Source organism: Dermochelys coriacea, chromosome 3 (genome assembly GCF_009764565.3).
Source record: "Dermochelys coriacea isolate rDerCor1 chromosome 3, rDerCor1.pri.v4, whole genome shotgun sequence".
In the NCBI taxonomy this organism is placed as follows: Eukaryota; Metazoa; Chordata; order Testudines; family Dermochelyidae; genus Dermochelys; species Dermochelys coriacea.
In genome coordinates this window covers 177794459-177813774 of record NC_050070.1, presented here as the reverse complement: position 1 = coordinate 177813774, position 19316 = coordinate 177794459, and the positions used below count along the sequence as shown (strand labels likewise).

The following is a 19316-nucleotide window of genomic DNA, read 5'->3' as shown; positions in this document are numbered from 1 at the left end:
ATCAAAAACATTTAAGTGAAATAGAAAAGCAATACTCACCATGTGAACGAGATGTGCTGGCCCTCACCTGGGCAATGAAACATTAGGAGTATCTTATAGGCATCTCCCCCATTATCTGAAAGACTGTTCATACCCCAATACACTATGTACTGCTCCGTAAAATTAATGAGGGTGGGGATCAAGCCCTCGACTATCTGGCTTCATATTGAGTCTACTTAATATGGATATTGAAGTGGAAAAGACTCTCTCTCTCAATGGTTCCATATGCTCTACTCACTAGTGGAGAAGATCACGAATGCCCACTACTATTTGAAAACACCAGTAATCCAAAATCACCTTTTGAACTAGAAACGTCCTATGAGCAAGCTAAAGATTCTGGCAGAGACATTTGGGTGGTTGATGGGAGTTGCCACTGTAGTCGGATGTCTGGCTGCACGTGTGTGTGTGTTTGTGTGTATGTGTCCCAGCTCTGCGCAGACAGCTGGCACAGCAGTCCTTGAGCAAACCACCCAATGACCACAAGGTCTGTTAAGGTACAAAGGCATCAGGCCAGGTTTATTGTCGATGAAGCATGGTAATAGCACCTGGCAGACTCTATGAGGATACTAAAACATGTATGCCTGTGACAATGGATGCAGCTCAGTCAGTGGTGGGACTTTCCACCGTCCCCTAGGCTGTCCAAAGATACTCTCTATGAAATACATCTTTATACCCAGATATAAACAAGTTACATACTGTCATCCTGACCTTATCTTTTAGGAGGGGTCAGTGTGTTTGTTGCGGAATGTTTTTGTACTATCCTTGGTATTGGTGTTTGCATGAGTACTCTGTGCTTAGCACTTCTTAGGAACGTGTATTTCTGCAATATCACCTCTGTTCTCACCAAATTCTGTGAGCAGGCCCTGCCTCATACCAGGCCTGTGATACAAGGGCTTACATCTCAGGCTTTCTTCCTACTACAGCCACTATCATGAGGATAAACCCTGTGCGGGATATGCTGGTAAAATACTACACGGAACAGTGGTTCAATGTTCTGTGCAAGCTGCTGAAGTAGTTGCCATAGTAGCTACCTTGGATGAAGCAGATCCAGGTTGTGACATGTTCTGACTCTGGGTCATCCAAGCCATTTTAGCTTGGATGCTCATATGGATGGCTGGATGGATAGACAAATGACTTCTGCAGATAACAAGCCTATAATACACGCAAAATACCTCTTACTTATTTGGAAACTGGCTGAATCAAGAACTGGCAAGACTTAGCTATTCAGGGTCAAAGCACATAGGAAGAACTAGGCCGAGATATCTGGCCTGAACAACAAAGTAGATCTTCTCACTAAAAAATCTGCACTTTTAGGATCTGAAATTTTGTGGACTAAGTCTGCCGACATTGTGTGCAAGATGCAATCATCAGCTGCTGAAAATCAATTTTAGACATAGTTGAGTTACAGAAACAGGACAAAGATCAATGAGCTGTTGGGAAAATCTTTAATATAGATGTTACCAAAACTCTATAAACACAACAGTGGACTTGTAATGGCTATTAAGAACAACATTGACAATGCTATCCCTGTGCTAGTGATATCATCATGATTAAGAAAAGTATTAATTGCTCTAGCTCACCAAAAAGCGCATTTTGGGGGCTGAAAAGACTGTCAGTAAGCTCTTACATTTGGCCACCAACCAACTGTTAACAGACAATGTGGAAAAATATATATAGAATTGCATTGCTCCACTGAGAACAATCCTGATAGGAAAAATTGTCAAAGGACCTCTACTACACCAGTCAACAGGAGGACGATGGCATCATTTTCAAATAGATTTTATAGGACCCTTGCCTTGTTTGGGATATGGAAACCAATATTGTTTTGGTAGTAATTGGTCCATTTTCTAAGTGGATAGAAGTAGTGGTGTTGGTTGTGTGGTGTGGTGTGGTGTTTTTTGGATTTGCTATTACCACTGCGATACTCCTTGGAGCAAGCATCTCCAGATTTGGTATTCCTGAAGTTATCAATTTGGACTAAGGACTCCATTTAAAAAACTGTGCCAGGCTTTACAAATTGAGCAAAAGTTCCATATAGTGGGCCACCTGAAAAGCTTGGGCCTGATCGAGAGGACTAACGGGACCCTAAAGACCGTGTTGAAAAAGATCATAGAAAGCGATAGGAAAAAACTGGGGTAAGCAATTGCCTTTCATTTTGATGGCAATTCAGTCAACTGTTGCATCCCACAGATGTACATCACATGAAGTGCTCACTGGAAGACCCATGAAAACACCAGAGAAATGGTGGCTGGGAGGCATTCCACCTGACTAATATTAGGCCAGAATTAAAATGGACCAGTATATAACAAAGTTGTTGCACACTATTAACAATCTGCAAAAACAAGCAGCTGTGCAAACTAAAAATGAAGACTAGGCAGATGGACAGAAGGCTGCAGGACACACTAAAATGAATGGAATGTGGGAGTCACCGGGCCGATGCTCTGGAACTGCTTTTGTATGACTGGGGTAGTATGCCTCCTCTCTCTGAGCATACTGTTGCCAGGGCAAGAAGCTTGCACAGCTTCGGCCTTCCTGAGTCTGACCTTGGAGCATTCAGCATCACCCTTCCACACAGTGTGCTTCCTGCAGCATGTCTGCCCAGGCGGCGCTCCTGGGGAAGCCAGAGGGCCCTGCACCCCAACTCCGCAGTCAGCCATGACTCTCAGCCAGGGTTGTAAAACAAAAGTTTTAGTCAACAGGAACACAGCACAGATCTTGTTAGCGCAGAAATCGGTGACTTTCAGCCAAGTCCATCTTGGGGAATCCCGGGCCAGATGCTCTGGACTCCCCCTCAAATCTCCCACAGCAGGCTGCCCAGCTTTCAGTGACCTGATCTCCAACACGCACATTGCATCTCCTCCTGGTCTTTGTCTCTCTTCCCAGGCACAATGTCATCTGGTTGCATCCCCCTCCTGGGTCTCAGGTTGCGAAGGACATTAGCCATCGCTTACATGCAGGCAGGTGGAGCCACCTCACCTGTCCCCAAGGATCTCAGAAAAAGTCACACATCCTTATTCCCACCACCTAGGCATTGGTGCAATACACAGGGAAACTGAGGTACATACAGTATTCATGCAAAACAGTAAGACTCACGTACAACATAACCAGGGAAACACCCTGCTTCGTCACAGTGGGTGATAAAGTATTTTATACTCATTCTTTTCTGACCAAAATCACTCACTGAGCCCCAAAGGGGCAGGGCTTGTTGTCATTAACAAAGCAAGTCCAACCACTTACCAGGTGGAGGTTAATGGGGGAAAAAAGAGAAAAACACTAAAATAGTTTCATTCCACCCAACTGAAGGGATGGAAAGAGTCTGGTGTGTGTGTGTGTACACATACATATAACATTTTTGTGACAGGGTCAGGCCAAATGGCTACAGGAGAGTGATAGAAGGCAGATATATTAGCCCCAGGTTAAGTAGGTCCCTTTTCCCTGGGTAAGGTAACGGAAGGTTCCAGAACAATCAGGAACTTTCTGGAAACAATTGAGGCAGACAGGCTGATTAGAACACCTGCAGTCAATCAAGAAGCTGCTAGAATCAATTAAGACAGGCAGGCTAATCAGGGCACCTGGGTTTAAAAAGGAGTTCACTTCAGTTTGTGGTGTGCGTGCAAGGAGCTGGAAGCAAGAGGCGCAAGAAGCAGAGAGCGAGAAGGCGTACTACTGGAAGACTGAGAAATACAAGCATTATCAGACATCAGGAGGAAGGTCCTGTGGTGAGAATAAAGAAGGTGTTGGGAGGAGGCCATGGGGAAGTAGCCCAGGGAGTCGTAGCTTTCACGCAGCTGTTACAGGAGCCACTGTAGACAGCTGCAATCCACAGGGCCCTGGGCTGGAACCCGGAGTAGAGGGCAGGCCCAGGTTCCCTCCATTCCCCCCCCCCCCCCAACTCCCTACTTGATACAGAGGAGTTGGACTGGACTGTGGGTTCCACCAGAGGGGAAGGTCTCTGGCCTGTTCCCCGATCCACTAGCTGGATCAGCAGAGACTGTGGGGATTGTTCTTCCTTTCCCCATGCTGGCCATCGATGAGGCTAACTGAGTGAATGGCAGATTTGAGCCACGACAGTGGCCAAACTGAGGGCTGCCGTGAACCTCTGAGGCGAGAAAATCCCCCAATAAACTCAGGACCCACCAAGGCGGAGGAGGAACTTTGTGTGTGTGTGTGTATACACATTTGTCTTTCTCCTTTGTTGCAGGAAATCAACAATTATGATTTCTATATTGTATCATAGCACATTTATTTTCATGGCTTAGTCAGTGATAATGGAAATGAGCACTATTATTGTAAAGTCAATGAGTCTCAAAACTATAACTGGGATTGAATTAGTACATGGCATAGATTTTGAACTACCAAATTTGCTATTAAAAGGAATCATCTCTGTATAGGCATATAAGGAAAATGATTACTGTTTGGTTTGGTAAGAGCTGAAAAGCAACAAAATGCTCATGGCCTTTACGACAACCAATTCAGCTCAGGGGGTTACCTCTGCGGACAAGTTTAAGGAGGAACCAATCTCCTTTGTTCAAAAAATTGCAGGAAAACGTGGCAATTTTCTATTGGCTGCTCTGATGCAGTAGAGGTTTGGGAGCCACATAAATGTTCCTGTATACAGTCCAACCTCCCTTCACGAATGCAAATTGGTAAAATCAACGTAAAAATCTAAATGGGTTTGCAGTACATGATCAATCAGTTGGGTGTTTATGTGCATACACCCTCCTCACCAGTATGTAGTAGCTATGAAATGCCAAAATTGTACTAGCTCTTCTGTTAAGACGCATCCCAATGTAAATAAGTTCTGTAATGTAAGTTTTCATGTTAAGTGTTATGGAAACATCTATATCTCTGTAAAACCAAATGATCCGGGCATATGGTATTTCACTAGTTTGTTCAGAACAAGAGAAACTGTAAAAGTGCTAGTGGTGCCTGAACCACATATTAACAGCTTTGTGCCGGTAGTGATAAAGCAGGATTTTAAGAAACTTCCATTAGTAAATTTCATGTGTTCATTCAAAAAGGTTATGCTTCTCCTGTTAAATTTGCATAGAGTTCAATTTGAATGTTTTACCATATGTAATGCCATTAGTGGCAGGATGGGATGAGTGGATAAAAGGTGTGAACCTGGAGCATCCATCCCGAAGATCAACAAGTGAGATACAGTAGCAACTATTTTAGGAGGAGTAGGGATTGGATTGGGAGTCTTAGTCAATTGACGAGCAGGTCCTGGCCAATAAAATAGGTGCAATTGGAAAGGATATTGCTTCCTTACTGAGCCCATGTACGACATCTCTTAACCAACTAAGTATAATTGAATATAAAATTGCTGATGTATTACCCACATGCTGTTAGTGTAAGAACAGGACCATCTTGGTAATATCAGTGCACTAGGAACAATACAGGCTAACATTTCTATGGCACTTGCATGGATGTAGCTAAAAATATAATCAGGGATGGACTTAATTCCTGTCGCGCTCAGAAATGTTCTATGGAAAAATGCTACAAATGCTTTTGAACAGCACCATCAATCCTGGTGGAAGTTAGTACATTTTTCCTACAGCCACAAAATGGAAACCATTACTGTCTGTGTCTTGACTATACCTGAAGGAAATATGGGTTTATTCATAGGTATCTATTGGTCATATCTAGAACTACTTATTTAACAACCCAGACATGTAAATAGATCAGGAATGCTTAAAAAGACGCGGTTAGGTTTATTTCTGTTTTATTTCTTACTGGTTTGTGTACTCCTCTCTGCTAATCCCAAATGTTTTTTGTTTTGCTTGTAACCTTTAAGCTGGACCTCAAGAAGATTATTCTTCATGTTTAATTTTTGTAAGTAGGCTTTTGCTAGATTTAAAAAAAAGCCAAGTTCCAGATGTATTATCTTATTTTTTGTTTAAAATTTTATTAAAGAACAGAATTGGATTTTTGGTGTCCTAAGAGGTTTGTGCATATGTTTAATTAGCTGGGGCAACAGCTAACTTCCTTTGTTTCCTTCCTGTGGGATACCCTCAAGCCCTTTCACCTCCCTCTCTGGGGAAGAGCTGAGAAAGAAATAACCAAGTGTGCCTTTCTGGGTGCCAAGGGGTTTTGCATTTGGGTTGTGGCAGCATCTACCCATCCAAGGTCAGAGAAGCTGTAACCTTGGGAGTTTAATATAAGTCTTGAGTGGCCAGTATTAATTTTTAGAATCCTTGCAGGCCCCCACCTTCTGCACTCAAAGTGCTAGAGTGCGGAATCCGCCTTGACAACCAGTTTAAATCATCTGATGTAAATCAATATGCCTTAGTGTTAGGAGATGTAAAGTGTATATGTCTACGCAGTTCATGTAAAAGGTTTGTTTATTACACCATACCTCATAATCCATATGTCAATTTGTTTGTGTTCAGTGTTTTGTTATTGGCTGTGATGTTAATTTTACAGAATCATGGAAGATTAGAGTTGGAAGAGACTTCAGGAGGTCATCTAATCCAACCCCCTGCTCAAAGCAGGACCAACTAAATCATCCCAGCCAGGGCTTTGTTAAGCCGGGCCTTAAAAACCTCTAAGGATGGAGATTCTATCAACTCCCTAGGTAACCCATTCCAGGGCTTCACCACCCTCCTAGTGAAAGTGTTTCCTAATATCAAACCTAGACCACCCCCACTGCAACTTGAGACCATTGCTTCTTGTTCTATCATCTGCCACCTCTGAAAACAGCCCAGCACCAAGTAGCTGAAGGCTGCTATCAAATCCCCCCTCACCCTTCTCTGCTGAAGAAATAAGCCCATTTCCCTCAGCCTCTCCTCATAAGTCATGTGCCCCATCCCCCTAATCATTTTTGTTGCCCTCTGCTGGACTTTCTCTCCAATTTGTCCTCGTACTTTCTGTAGTGGGGGTCCAGAATTGGATGCAATTCTCCAGATGTGGCCTCACCAGTGCCGAATAGAGGGTAATAACCATGTCCCTCAATCTGCTGATAATGCTCCTACTAATGCAGCCCAATATACCGCTATCCTTCTTAGTAACAAGGGCACACTGTTGACTCATATCCAGCTTCTTGTCCACTGTAATCCCCAGGTCCTTTTCTGCAGAACTGCCGCTTAGCCAGTTGGTCGCCAGCCTGTAGCAGTTCATGGGATTCTTCCGTCCTAAGTGCAGGACTCTACGCTTGTCCTTGTTAAACCTCATCAGATTTCTTTTGGCCTAATCCTCCAATTTGTCTAGGTTACTCTGGATCCTATCCCTACCCTCCAGCGCATCTAGCTCTCCCACCAGCTTAGTGGCATGAGATAAGTGTTCAAATTATCCATTATTTGTTATACAAACACATTGAACCAGCTCATTTGGGTGTAAATATATCTGCTCTTAAAACAAATGGTGCATCACCCACATTTAGAACAGCATCTAAAACAGTTACAAAGGGAAGGAAAGGAGGTAATGGGGACGGTCCACCATTCCTCCCAACAGATAAAAAGAATCTTAGAAAGAACCCAGGAGGAAACTGTTTCTTCCCATTGGTGGGAAAATCTGTTTAGCAGCAACACAGACTATAGCATTGCATGGGAAATGTTGTTACATCTCGTAATTGTAATAATTCAAGCTGTAATTAATATATATTTAGAATCTTTAACTTCCTGGGTTAAAAGAAAGATAAGAGAGACTTGTTACACTAACTACAGATTGATTTGATTTTTTTTAAGGCAGTGTAACTATGACCTGGGTTAAGTTTACATATGTGGCAAAAGTTAAATGTGACAATAAGGAACACCAAAGTGATTCCTACCATCAAGGAGGGGAATTGTTGGGGCTTTTAGCCATTTTTTGGGTTTGTTTTGTTTTATCTTTCACTCTCCATCTTAGTCCACCTGCTCGTTACCAAGGTTGGTGCCCTTTTTAGGTGTCTGTTTTTCCGATTGGTTAAAGTTTAAGCCTAATCTACCCGGCCATAGTAAAAGCGGGAAGGGGTCATCTGACTCCCAGTTATTCTGCCTAGTGACAGAGTCTATTTAAGGACGCTACATGCTCTGTCAAGGGCTGGCCACTCAGGAGGCAGCCCTTGTTCGGTTCAGCCTGTGTCTGTCTGTGCTTGGTTGTGTGATGGAGGAAGAGGAACATCATCAAAACACCTGTGCTTACCTGGTTGTCTGTTGTCGAGGAAGATCTCCTCCTGTTCCATCTCAAGTTCCTGATTCCAGTAGCTGTCCTCAAGGTCTTGACCTGAGTTACTTGAGAAGCAAGACAGACGAGAGCATTGTGAGCCCTCTACACCTGAGCTGTCATTCCTAGAAACTGAATAATGTTGACATTTTATTTGTGTTGTGTCCATATTGGTTAGGGGTTGGGTCTGGGCTTCAAGCCAGCTGTACTTGTAAAACCACCAAGCTGTTTTATGCTTTATTGTACTTTTCTCTATATTTTGTACCCTTTTAATAAACCCTCCTGCCTGTTTTCAGCATTTAAAATGACTAAGTTTCATTTGACCTGTGACTAATAGGTGATAGACTCTACAGGGGAATTGATCCTTTTAGGGAGGTAAGATCCTTAAATCAATTCCACCAGTCTCTTCTGGTAACACAAGGATGGATGTGTGCAAGGACTATACACACACACACACAATGTGTTTGTGCACTGTAGTACAAAGGTATTGTATATTACATAAACTGTTGTCCCTTAAATAACCCCTTGCCCTGTATTTTTTTTTATGCTGTTACCCTTTAGGCTGTTATGCTCTGGCTCTTGTATAGAACTTGGCCCATAAATGAAGTTTTCTAGGCAACAGGAGATAAAATCACAGCATGGAGTGGACATTTTAAATACTGTGTTAATACAGCGGAAAATATATACCAAAAAGAGAGAATCAGTGTGAATGCAATGTATGTGGATCGTGTGCACAGTGTGTCTTTGACCGCTTCAGCACATTATTTTCAACCAAAAAATATATTTTTATTAGAGAAGTAATATACATGTAGTGAGAGAGATCACCTACTCTGAGGAGCTTGCAATCTAAATAGAAAAGGCAGCCTAAGGGTAGTAGAAAGGAAGTAGTATACCCATTTTACAGATGTGGAACTGATTACATAGAGATGAAGTGACTATTTTTTACCTAAAACAAAACATCTCCATTTTCAATTTTAAAAAAAAGTATTGTTTTTTATGATTTGCTTAAAGCACACACATGCTTAACTTGTAGTGCCACTCTGAGTGACTTGTCCAAAGTGACACAGCAAATCTGTAGCTGGGAATTGAACCCAGCTCTACAGACCCATGCCTTACCCCCAGGTCAATTACATATATTGTGTGGATATTTTTCCAAAAAGTCTTCAAGTCCTAGAGAGATCTCCAGTCCAAAGGATCTCGAATGCTCAAATTTCAAGTACCTCATTGGTTTCTTTCATGTTGCATTTAAGTGTGTGATAAACTTTTTATCAAAACCTACAGAACCACTACCTTATCCTCCTCCAAATGCCAAAATATTCTCTTCATGGTTGTATGAACATTCTTAAAAGCTAGTTTCATATCAGGAACACAGCTGAGTCAACTTAATTGCTGGTGTTGCTGCATTGCCTGTAGTGGTCTTACGCACCAGAGGTGAATTTTGACTCTGTGAATTCAAGTATGTAAATGACCTGAATAGTTGAGTCAGATCTGGCAATATTTTAAAGGTTGGACTTTTTTTAACTGTTCACTTTGGGGAAAATACCATTTTTATAGCCCTTCTAACAACCCCAAAGAAACACTATTAACCTAGATAAAAAATGAATGTGTATTACTGAGATTACACCACAGCTAAACCAATGCAAGTCTTTAAAAAAACAAAATTAAATGCTGAGGGATAGAAAAAAAATCCAGGGTATCTATAAATGGGACTCATTTTACAAATGATTTATGAAGTAATTCTGCTGCTCAGCAGCCCTGAGGAAGGACTTGGAATGAATTGAACTGAATGAACTGGAAATGCGATTTCCCTATATTCTAGCAAAGGCAAAAGTTCATACATGAATTCCTCCCCTTGTACTCTTTCCCAGCAGCAAGCTTAGCTACTTGGGGCAGGCCATGGAGCCTGGATTTGCCTTTAAGTGCAGAGCTTGGACCAGGTTGTTTATTCAGTCATTACTTAGGGGTTGCATTAAGACCGATCTCTGAAAAGTAAGGACCAAATTATGTCACTCTCAGTCAGTGTTGGTCCCAGGATGTTAGACAAAATGGATGAGGTAAAATCTTTTACCAACAGAAGCTGATCCAATAAAACAGATAAGCTTTCAAGCTCACACAGAGCTCTTCTTCAGGTTCTCTTTCCTGGGAAAGAGTGGCACACCCCAGATAGGATCAGGTCAACCCTCTCACTGAGCAAACACCAAGAGTAAATGACCATATAGTTCTGCCAAGGAAGTGAGAATAAATGGACAAAGACGCATTCAAAAGTGATTTAGTACATGCCACTTTATAAGTATAGGTGAAAGTGCTAGAATTCTGCTGAATATGTTAATGGGAGAACATGAAATTGAACAATGATATTCAGCTGCAATATTCAAAAGAGGGAGTAAGTTAAACTTGACCAAGTTAGATCATTTTGGCAATAATGATAGTAAAAATGCTAGGTGTAGCAAGGATGGGATAACAAAGATGAGCTGTGAAAGTGCGGATGGATCTGCATCTGTATCAGCTGTAGTGAATGTGCTGTTGCTTTAGGAACATTATTTCTTATTTTTGTAATCCAGGAAAATTTTCTTGAAAATGAAACAGAGCACAATGGCAAAGCAAAACAAGTAGTGATTTATAACAAAATAGAAAATTGGCTCCCTCCCTGTGTAAACAACGTGCTTAAAGATGAAGCAGTATAGAAACAAGGGTTACTGGTTCTGGGGCTGGAGTAGGTTGCGGAGTCCTTGATCAAACTGTGGAAATAGGAAGAGAGATGCATGACCAGGTTCTGACTTTACAGCTTTTCATCTGTCATATTTTGCCACCACTGTGAGCTTATGCTTGATGGCCTCATGGTTGTGTATAGTGTTGGCAACTCTCACTGTTTTAGTCTTATGATATCCGGGGGGTGAGCTCCTGGTGTTGTGTGATCATGATCAGGTGAGAATCTCTGCCTCATTTAAAAAAAATATTCTAGCCCGCGTGAGGGCAAAGTATAGCTGGAAAACATGAATCCTAAAGATTTGAAAAACAGATGTGCTGGGGGCAGGGATTTTTTTTTAATTGTCAGATTTTTAAGCCAGTCATGATTTGTAAGGGGCTTGACTTGTAATTTTGAAACTCTTGGAGTTGTCGGTTTTGTACTCACCCATTGTTTTTGTCCTTTGTCTCCAGAGATGCACATATTTAATCTCCATTGTCTTCCGTGGAAGTTGTGTTTGGTTTCTCCTGGAATAATCAGGTCTCAAATTAAATTAGAAATTAAAAATGTGTCTTTGGCTATTTCTACACTATGAGCTAGGGATGCGATCACATACGTGCCGTCATGCTCGATCTCAGTGAGCTAGCATGAGTATTAAGAGCAGCAGAGCCGTGATAGCGCGGGTAGCCCCTGTAGAGGCACGGCTGAGCCAGGCTGAGTAGTAATACTCACTATTTTCAGGTGGGTTTGTTCTCAGCGCAGCTGTGACATGCCTCTGCTGCCATCTGTGCTACGGCAGCTCCATTAAGTATAAATAGCATATTAGCTCAATGATTGCACATGTGGTTACGCTAGCTCTCCCAAGCAGGGACATCACACCCCTAGCTCATAGTGTTGACAAAGCCTTTTACGGCTAGATCCCAGATTGATGCCCCTGGGTTGGGGATGTGTATGAAGTGAGCATACTTAGTTCACCTGATGAATGGTGGGCAGGAGGCAGAGTTTGTGAAGCACCCGACCTTACAGCTAAAGGCACTGCATGTATACACAGCTGTTGTACTGTTGTCTACACTGATACACACCATGTGGCCTGGGCTGGCCTCAGGGGCAGTCAAGCAGGGTACCAACTTCCAGGGGGTCCCAAATCAGAATCTGGGGAGGCACAATTTTCCCAATCCACTGTTTTTGTTAGTTTGGGGTTTTTTTGCTTGGCTGCTTGGCTTGGGGGTGGGGGGAGTAGGGCAAGAGTGCTGGCGAAAACATTTTCTGCCGGGGCAAAACACCTAGGGCTGGCCCAGGGTATGACAAAAAAACAGAGAGAGAGTCTATAATCAGACATAGTTTCTAAAGCCATGTGTGCACCTGCCTGAACTGGGACCTCTCCTCCCACTCGTGGTTCCCAGAGAAGGGTGGTTTGGTAGTGGGGTAGGATCTCCCATGGGCTGTCCCAGTTCAGCTGCAGAACCTCCCTGCAGACCAACAAATCAGTATTTGATGTGTGTGTAAAATGGAATTTTTCACATTTGCCCACCTCCCAGTTAGTGTCACAATCGTTTGTGACTGTGCATAGAAGGTATATACTGTGCCCTGTGACCTAATAGAGAGATTCTCATTGTGTCACCTTAGACTGTTGAGGATCCAGCCCAAGAATTTCCATTGCCATTCATGACCCCAGTAAGCTCTTGCTAACCCAGTTGTTAGTAAACCAGGTTTTGCTTACCCACGCTATGCATCCACCAATACTAGACCCCTGTTCACCTTTGTATAGGAATGATGGCCACAAGAAGATTATTTCAGAGTGATATAGCATCCTCCTCCTTGCAGATCCTCCCATTCCTGCCTCCCCCCACCCCCATTGTCTTTGCTGTTTCGGGGTATAAAGTAACTTGATATATGTGCAAAATATCCGCTCCACTCCTGAATGGTACTGGTATCCTCTCAGGCAATACATACAAGATGAAGACAGAGCCTCCCCCATCTCAGGAGGCTGCCTGTGGTACCAAGACTGTCTGAGTTTAGTTCATCTATATGTGGCCTTTCGCTTTTCTCTGAGTCTTCAATTTGTAGCTTTCCTCAGTATCCTCAGTAGTTCCCAGTCCCCAGAGCTCCACCACAGAGCCTGGACCTGCTGATATTAACCTGGTGTCTTTTTAGGGGCAATTTTCATTTTCTCCTATACCCCAACTCTCTTCCTTTACTCAGTCCAGGCCTCCCCCTTACTTTCTCACACTGTACCTTCTCCCACACTGATCATCATGAACACTTCCATGACTTCCCTCTTGGTATGCCAAATCTTTTACAAGTCCTTCCTTAAAACTGCCTTCTTCCATATCCCTGTCAACTTTAACTCATCAGACTAAGAAGCATTGCTATACATCCATTGTATTTTGCTGTGCTTTCAGCACATTTTGGATCAAATTCAGCCCTAGCATAAATGGGTGAAACTCCATTCAGTAGGATGGAGCTGTGCCAGGGCCAGGTTGGTCCTTTAAATCCAAAATGAATAATCAGATCTCTATCTAGATTGTAATATCCTTGGGAAAGTAACTGTTTTCATCTACATAGGTCAAATACATCTGGATATGAAAACCTGGTCAAAAAAGAGAAAGCGTGTTCCATAAAAAACATTCTACAGAAATGAAAAATGTAATTTTTTTAAAAATCATAAAAGCCATTTTTTAAAAAAAAATTGAAAACTGAATTTTTTTGGTTTAGGTAAAATATTTTCTTTTTTATTGGAACGTAGAATATTTCAAACAAGACCATTTTTGTTGTAATTTTCTCAGAAAATGTTTGACCAGCTCTAGTGTTCAACAACTAAGGAGGGGGTAACTAGGCTAAAATTTGGAATTGTGTGATCATAGTGTAAGGAGTTCTATATTGTGGTGATTATTACATGCACACTCTTTACAGTTGTCACTCCATCCCTAGTCCCAGAATGGGTAGGGAAATAAGACCAGGTATCCAAACAATCGTCGTTGCCAGGCCTATGAAGACACAGCCCTGTATATAGGTCTGCTTGATAGAAGCGTGTGTGGTTCTTGAATGATGCCTCTCTCTTCAGGACCATCGCCTATCTTCCCCTTTACCCAAGAGACAGTCTTTAAGAAGCTGAAGCTTCCTGTCCTCCCTTTCCCAACATATGAGATGGGCTCCCTGCGTGGGGCTATGGCAAACGCTAATTTGAACAATAGACGCATTGAAAGACTGATATCTCGAGTATTCCAGATGGTGTGAGCTTTTGCAAGGTTGCTCTTACATTCTTAAAGGTTTTGCTATTAACGTTGCCCTTACATTATCTATAAAGACATATAACTAGAGTTACAATATCCTCAAGCCAGGGCATAACAACTATCCCGAACATCAGGCTCTGTCATTGACCAACATCAAGGGAAATCTCCTTCCCATCTGCTGATTTTCACTTCTCTGAAAAGGACATGACTACATATCCCAACAGTGGGTTGATATGTCCTTTTCCTCAACGTCTGAGGGCAGTTGGAAAACGGTCCCTTAGGGTCCAGCTGCAAGAAGAACTACCCCGTGACAATCCTCCAAAAGCTTGCAAGGGAAAGGACACCCCCAACTCTCAGACAAGGTCTTTCATAGTGAAACTTGCTTTGAATTCCAATTGTGGCTTTAAGTCTAAATCAAGAGCTAATGCCTCAGGCCTGGAATAATAAACTTTGAATCGCAACCTATTGAACTCCTGATTTAACTGAACACATGATATGTTATTTGCTATAGGGGCCAGCATCATTAGCAGCATGTTGTCCGCACATAGTGTCAGTCTGTGCTCAGAGCCCACTTCTATGAAACCTGGAACCCCAATATAAAAACATATCCTCCTTGAAGTCAAAACAGTCCCCATGCCACTTTAAATGTGTTCACTCCCCTCTTACACACAGCTTAGCCAAACTATAAATATTTAGATCTTTCTCCATAAGTCAGCCCCTCAATACTGCCATTTTTAACGTTCTTCTCTGAGCCCTCTCCAGTTTGCCACTATCTTTGCTATTTTATTAATTTGTTTAGATTTATTGTCAAATCCTCATTTGCACAAAAATTACTCTGGGTGTTTGCACAAAAATTAAAATACAAGTCTATATAACAATAAAATACTTGAAATATACAAAAAAACCTGCACCTACCACTTAGACAATCACATAACTACTATTAACAATCAGAAACAGCATGGCGCTAATACTAACAAACCCCTCCCAAATTTTTCAACCATCCTTCAAAAGACCCCCTTTCTCAAGTGGGTGAAATCCTGGCCTCTATGGAAGTCAATGGCAAATCTCCATTAACTTCCACAAATGGCAATATTTATTTACAAATTATTACACAGGTTTCATTTGTTTTAACAGTATTTAGATGGAAAATACAAACTCATCCTAGTTCCCCTGACGCGGTGGTCCCCAAACTTTAACAGCCCGCAAACCCCTTTCACTAAATTGTGAAATCTCATGAATCCCCTCCTAAAAATGAATATTCCCAGGGAATTAAGTTTAAATTTCCTCCGCACTCTGTGGGGCTCCTGCTGCTGGACCCTGTTGACAGCCCCAGTCAACTGAGCTCCACTGAGCTTGGGCTGCAGGTCCCGCCGACTGCCGGGGCTCGGGCTGCCAGCCCCAACTGCCTGGCTCTGCTCTCCCTGAGGCTTGGGCTGCTGGCCACACGCAGAGTGCTGGGGTTTGGGCTGCCGGCCCCACCGCTGATGGGGGCAGGACTCAGGCTGCCAGGCCCAACTGCCCTGCCCCACTCTCCCTGGGGGGTGCTCTGGCTTCCGGCCCTGCAACTGGGTCCCACCTGCTGCCTCCAAGGCCCGGGGTCCTCTGGCCGCCATTAGTGACATTTTTCTGGCGAACCCCCTGTAACGTTCTGCAAACCCCGAGGGGTTTGCGAACCCCAGTTTGGGAACCACTGCCCTGAGGTAATTTACAATTTAACATCTGGCAGATAAAGACAAGTCAAGATTAACTGTAATATTTACAAAAAGAAAAGGAGTACTTGTGGCACTGTAGAGACTAACAAATTTAAGGTGCCACAAGTACTCCTTTTCTTTTTGCGAATACAGACTAACACGGCTGCTACTCTGAAACCTGTAATATTTACCTGGAAGACTTAGGCACAAGGCCAGAGAGAGAAATGAAGCTACACAGCACTGGATTCACAAGCCTCCCACTCGCTCCTGGAGAAAACTCAAACACCAGCTGCACAATTCAAACCCTAACCAGACAGCGATGTCATGAGATTCTACATTCCTGCCTGCACATTCTCCCAGCTACTCTGATCGCCAATATTCTCTGTTGCTAAAAGCCCTGCCTTGGCTTGTCTGCTGATCTCTCAGCCTTGTCATGTTGTATGGACAGAAAGCATTAGAGCAGGACAGAACATTTTGATGGGGGGCAGTTCTATTGTTCTGTGAAATGTTGATAGTAAATGTACAAGTCAATCATGCCACCTGTGTGCAGGAGACAGAGTGTCGGAACGCTATTAATCTGAACAATAAAGGGGAAGTATTCCATGCACAATGCCTCAGGAGCTCCCAGGCATACTTGGGGACCATGCTCACTGCTGCATGCTCTCAGAGGGTGCAGCATATGCTCCCTGAGAAATACTGGGAGACAGATAAAATAGGGTTGCCAAGAAACATCAGGATATTACTCATGTCTAAACAGAGTGAGAGAGCTGGACTGTGCTAAGCCCACGTGTGGGTGCGTAAAGCAGGGGCTGGGACATTAAGTAACATAGTCAGCATGTGGGAAAGAGCCTTCCTTTGGCCACCCCTGCACATGAATGGGCTGTAATTGTGCTCTACTCAGCACAGGGGCCACTTCCTGTGTCAAAAGCCATCCCAAAGAGAAAAGGAGGGTGCAGAGCCATTACCCTGCCTCCAATCTGTAGCCTGCTGGCAGAGTTGGATGACCACATAAGGAAGCACATGGTACCCCTTCCCAAGGGGCAGGGCTGTGGACATACTCCTGCTGGGTGGTGCAGCTGTACACTTCTCCGGACGGGGGGTCATGCCTAAAAGTCACTACGGGGCCCTAATTTTCCCCCTGCTCTGGCTCAGCATCCATGATTACCCTTTATTCCAGTTAACTTACACCAAATCACACCTCTTGGAACTCTTAGCACATGCTCACACTCCTTCATCACCAAAGTCCTCTCTAAATTTGGCCTTCAACATGGACCCCAGTGCAAGATGCACAAGGCTGCTTAGAGAAAACATGTTCAACTCTAAACTGTGTCTCAGAATCTATTAAAAGACAGTCTTTGTAATCAAACGCGAAACCACAAAACCCCCAAACAGCAGTGTAAGCAGCTCTCCTGAATATTATACACCATGGCTTGCACTTGCTGCTGTGGAGAAAAACTAAAGCAAAGAAGGAAGTGAAAGAAAGCATCATCTTGGAATCTGTGTCGATAACTTCAGAGCAATGACAGCATCACAGAGTGTAGCTGCCTGCTAACTGCTAACCTCAGTTCTGCAGGCCAACTGACAGCAGGCGAGGAGAAAAGCAAAGCAAAAGAGATGACTAGATGAAGGAAATAGCAGCCTCCACTTTTGGGGATGGAAGGAAATGGCTTTACCTTCCTCTCTGGTTTGAATTTGGAAGCCAATATAAAAAAAAATAAATCAAGGACAAGGTTCTGTGAGGTGCTGAGCACCATCCAGGTCCCTCTGAAACCACTGGGAGTTGAGGCTGCTCAGCACCTTACTTGCTCTGGCCACAAAATTTGAGGGAGGGAGGTTGCAGTTTGGCAAGTACCAGATGAGAGGTTTATTACATGTGTATCACTTTAATGCTTGCTGAGCAAACAGCATCCCATTGCCCCAATGCAATCATTCAGCAAAAACATACATATAATATTAAATGGATTTCTCCCTAATTCACCACAGCACTTGGTCCCTGAGCAGGGATGTCAAGTCCTTTTATGGCTCTTCCATAAGATTTATAGGCAGATCCTTTAAGGAGGACATCTTGAGAATTGGAGTAAATGTATGGCACTGTTATTTCTCCAGTAGCCATCAGGGATGCAAGAAACTTAACTGGAAAAAGCACAATGGGTGCCACACATCTCCATTCCACCATTGCAGTGGTGCTGGAACTAGGGGAGTACGGCACACCCTGGCTTGAAGTAGTAATAACAAACACATAATACATGGTTTTCATGGTTTTTATCATGAGCACCCGCGCTATAACAATTATTCCAGGGCTCCTGCACTACTGACTCAGAAGGCATATGCTACTTCCATAAATCTTCTGGGGCTCCCTATTTCTCCACTTGCACAGCTTCGGAATATTCAAATACCTAGTGCTGGTGCACCTGCTAAGAGCTTCAGAAAAAGCACTTAAAAACAGTGTTGAAAATTCTCATTCAAAGCTAAAAATGGGATTCTATCCACTCATGTATCAGGGTGGATGTAGCAGCCTGGGATTTGAAAATCCAGACATAAACTGACACTACACTGGATAATTGATATAGCAGGGATGGTCTCAATAATTTAATGTCTTTCTCATCTATAGCTTCTACGATCCTGCTCTCCACACATCACGTACCAATGAGACACACTCACTTTGCCTTGGTATAAATGACTCCACAAGGTACTGGGCTATGAAGAATCAAGCCCACTGTTTATTTACATGACACATAAGTGACAAATACCATGATGATAGGTGCCTTATAAATGCTAATAATAATTCATAGGCCAAATTTGGAGGCTCATACTCCTTTTGCCCATGCCCCAGTACACACAGAACACAAATTGTGTTTTATCTAAAGTTCTTCGAAGCCCCCCATCACTATAGTAGCTGAGCACCTCCCACTCTGTTAAGGTATTTATGTTCACAGCATGCCTGCGAAGTACCATCATCTCTATTTTATAGATGGGAAACAAAGGCATCCAGAGACTAAGTGACTTGTGCAAGGTTACACAGGAAAGTCTGTAGCAGAGCAGAGATTGACCCTGGGTTTCCCAAGACCCAGGCTGATGCCCTAACCAATGGACCTTTTCTTGCTCTCCAAACCTAAAGATTTATATCAGTGATAATAGTGAGGATGTGGGAGGACAGGTATTGTGACAGTTCAGACACTTAGCAACAGAGAGCACGTAATATGTTGTGGCAACAGAGTGATTATGATGTCAGCAGGGTGTGGCATTTCATGACATCACTGTGGCAGTTTGGAAAAGTAGCTTGGTTTGGGTTTTAATGGTGTGGGTCTGTCGGAGCAGCTGGGGTTGAATTTTCTGAATGGGGGACTTGTGAAGCAGGCTGCTGTGTATGTCTCTAATGTTTAGTCTAGTCTCCTCCAACACTTTTGTGCCTGAATCAACTATGGTAATTCTTCAGTTTTCCTTACCTTCTTCATCAGCTTTAGGCAATCACGTAGCTCAGGAGCATTAGCGAATGTGTTTTGTTTCCTGTCTAAATAGTCTTAT

At 43.1% G+C, this 19316-nt stretch overlaps 2 protein-coding genes across 7 annotated transcripts in view; one reads left to right on the top strand and one right to left on the bottom strand.

The window, feature by feature from the left end:
• TMEM247 (transmembrane protein 247) overlaps positions 1-12339 on the bottom strand; it is a 42123-nt gene extending 29784 nt beyond the window's left edge. For 2 of the 4 annotated variants that reach the window (XM_043511894.1, XM_043511892.1), the window contains exons 1-3: positions 12234-12339; positions 11315-11394; positions 8161-8249 (exon numbers count right to left, since the gene is read on the bottom strand). In XM_043511894.1, the coding sequence (XP_043367829.1) occupies positions 8161-8249; positions 11315-11363 (138 nt within the window). In that variant the 5' untranslated portion in view covers positions 11364-11394; positions 12234-12339. Of the gene's footprint in view, positions 1-8160; positions 11075-11314; positions 11398-12233 lie in introns of those variants that run through there. The other 2 variants (XR_006280302.1, XM_043511893.1) reach the window with 2 other exon arrangements.
• LOC119853507 overlaps positions 1-19316 on the top strand; it is a 39653-nt gene that overhangs the window by 16560 nt on the left and 3777 nt on the right. The gene's annotated exons all lie outside the window — the stretch shown is intronic.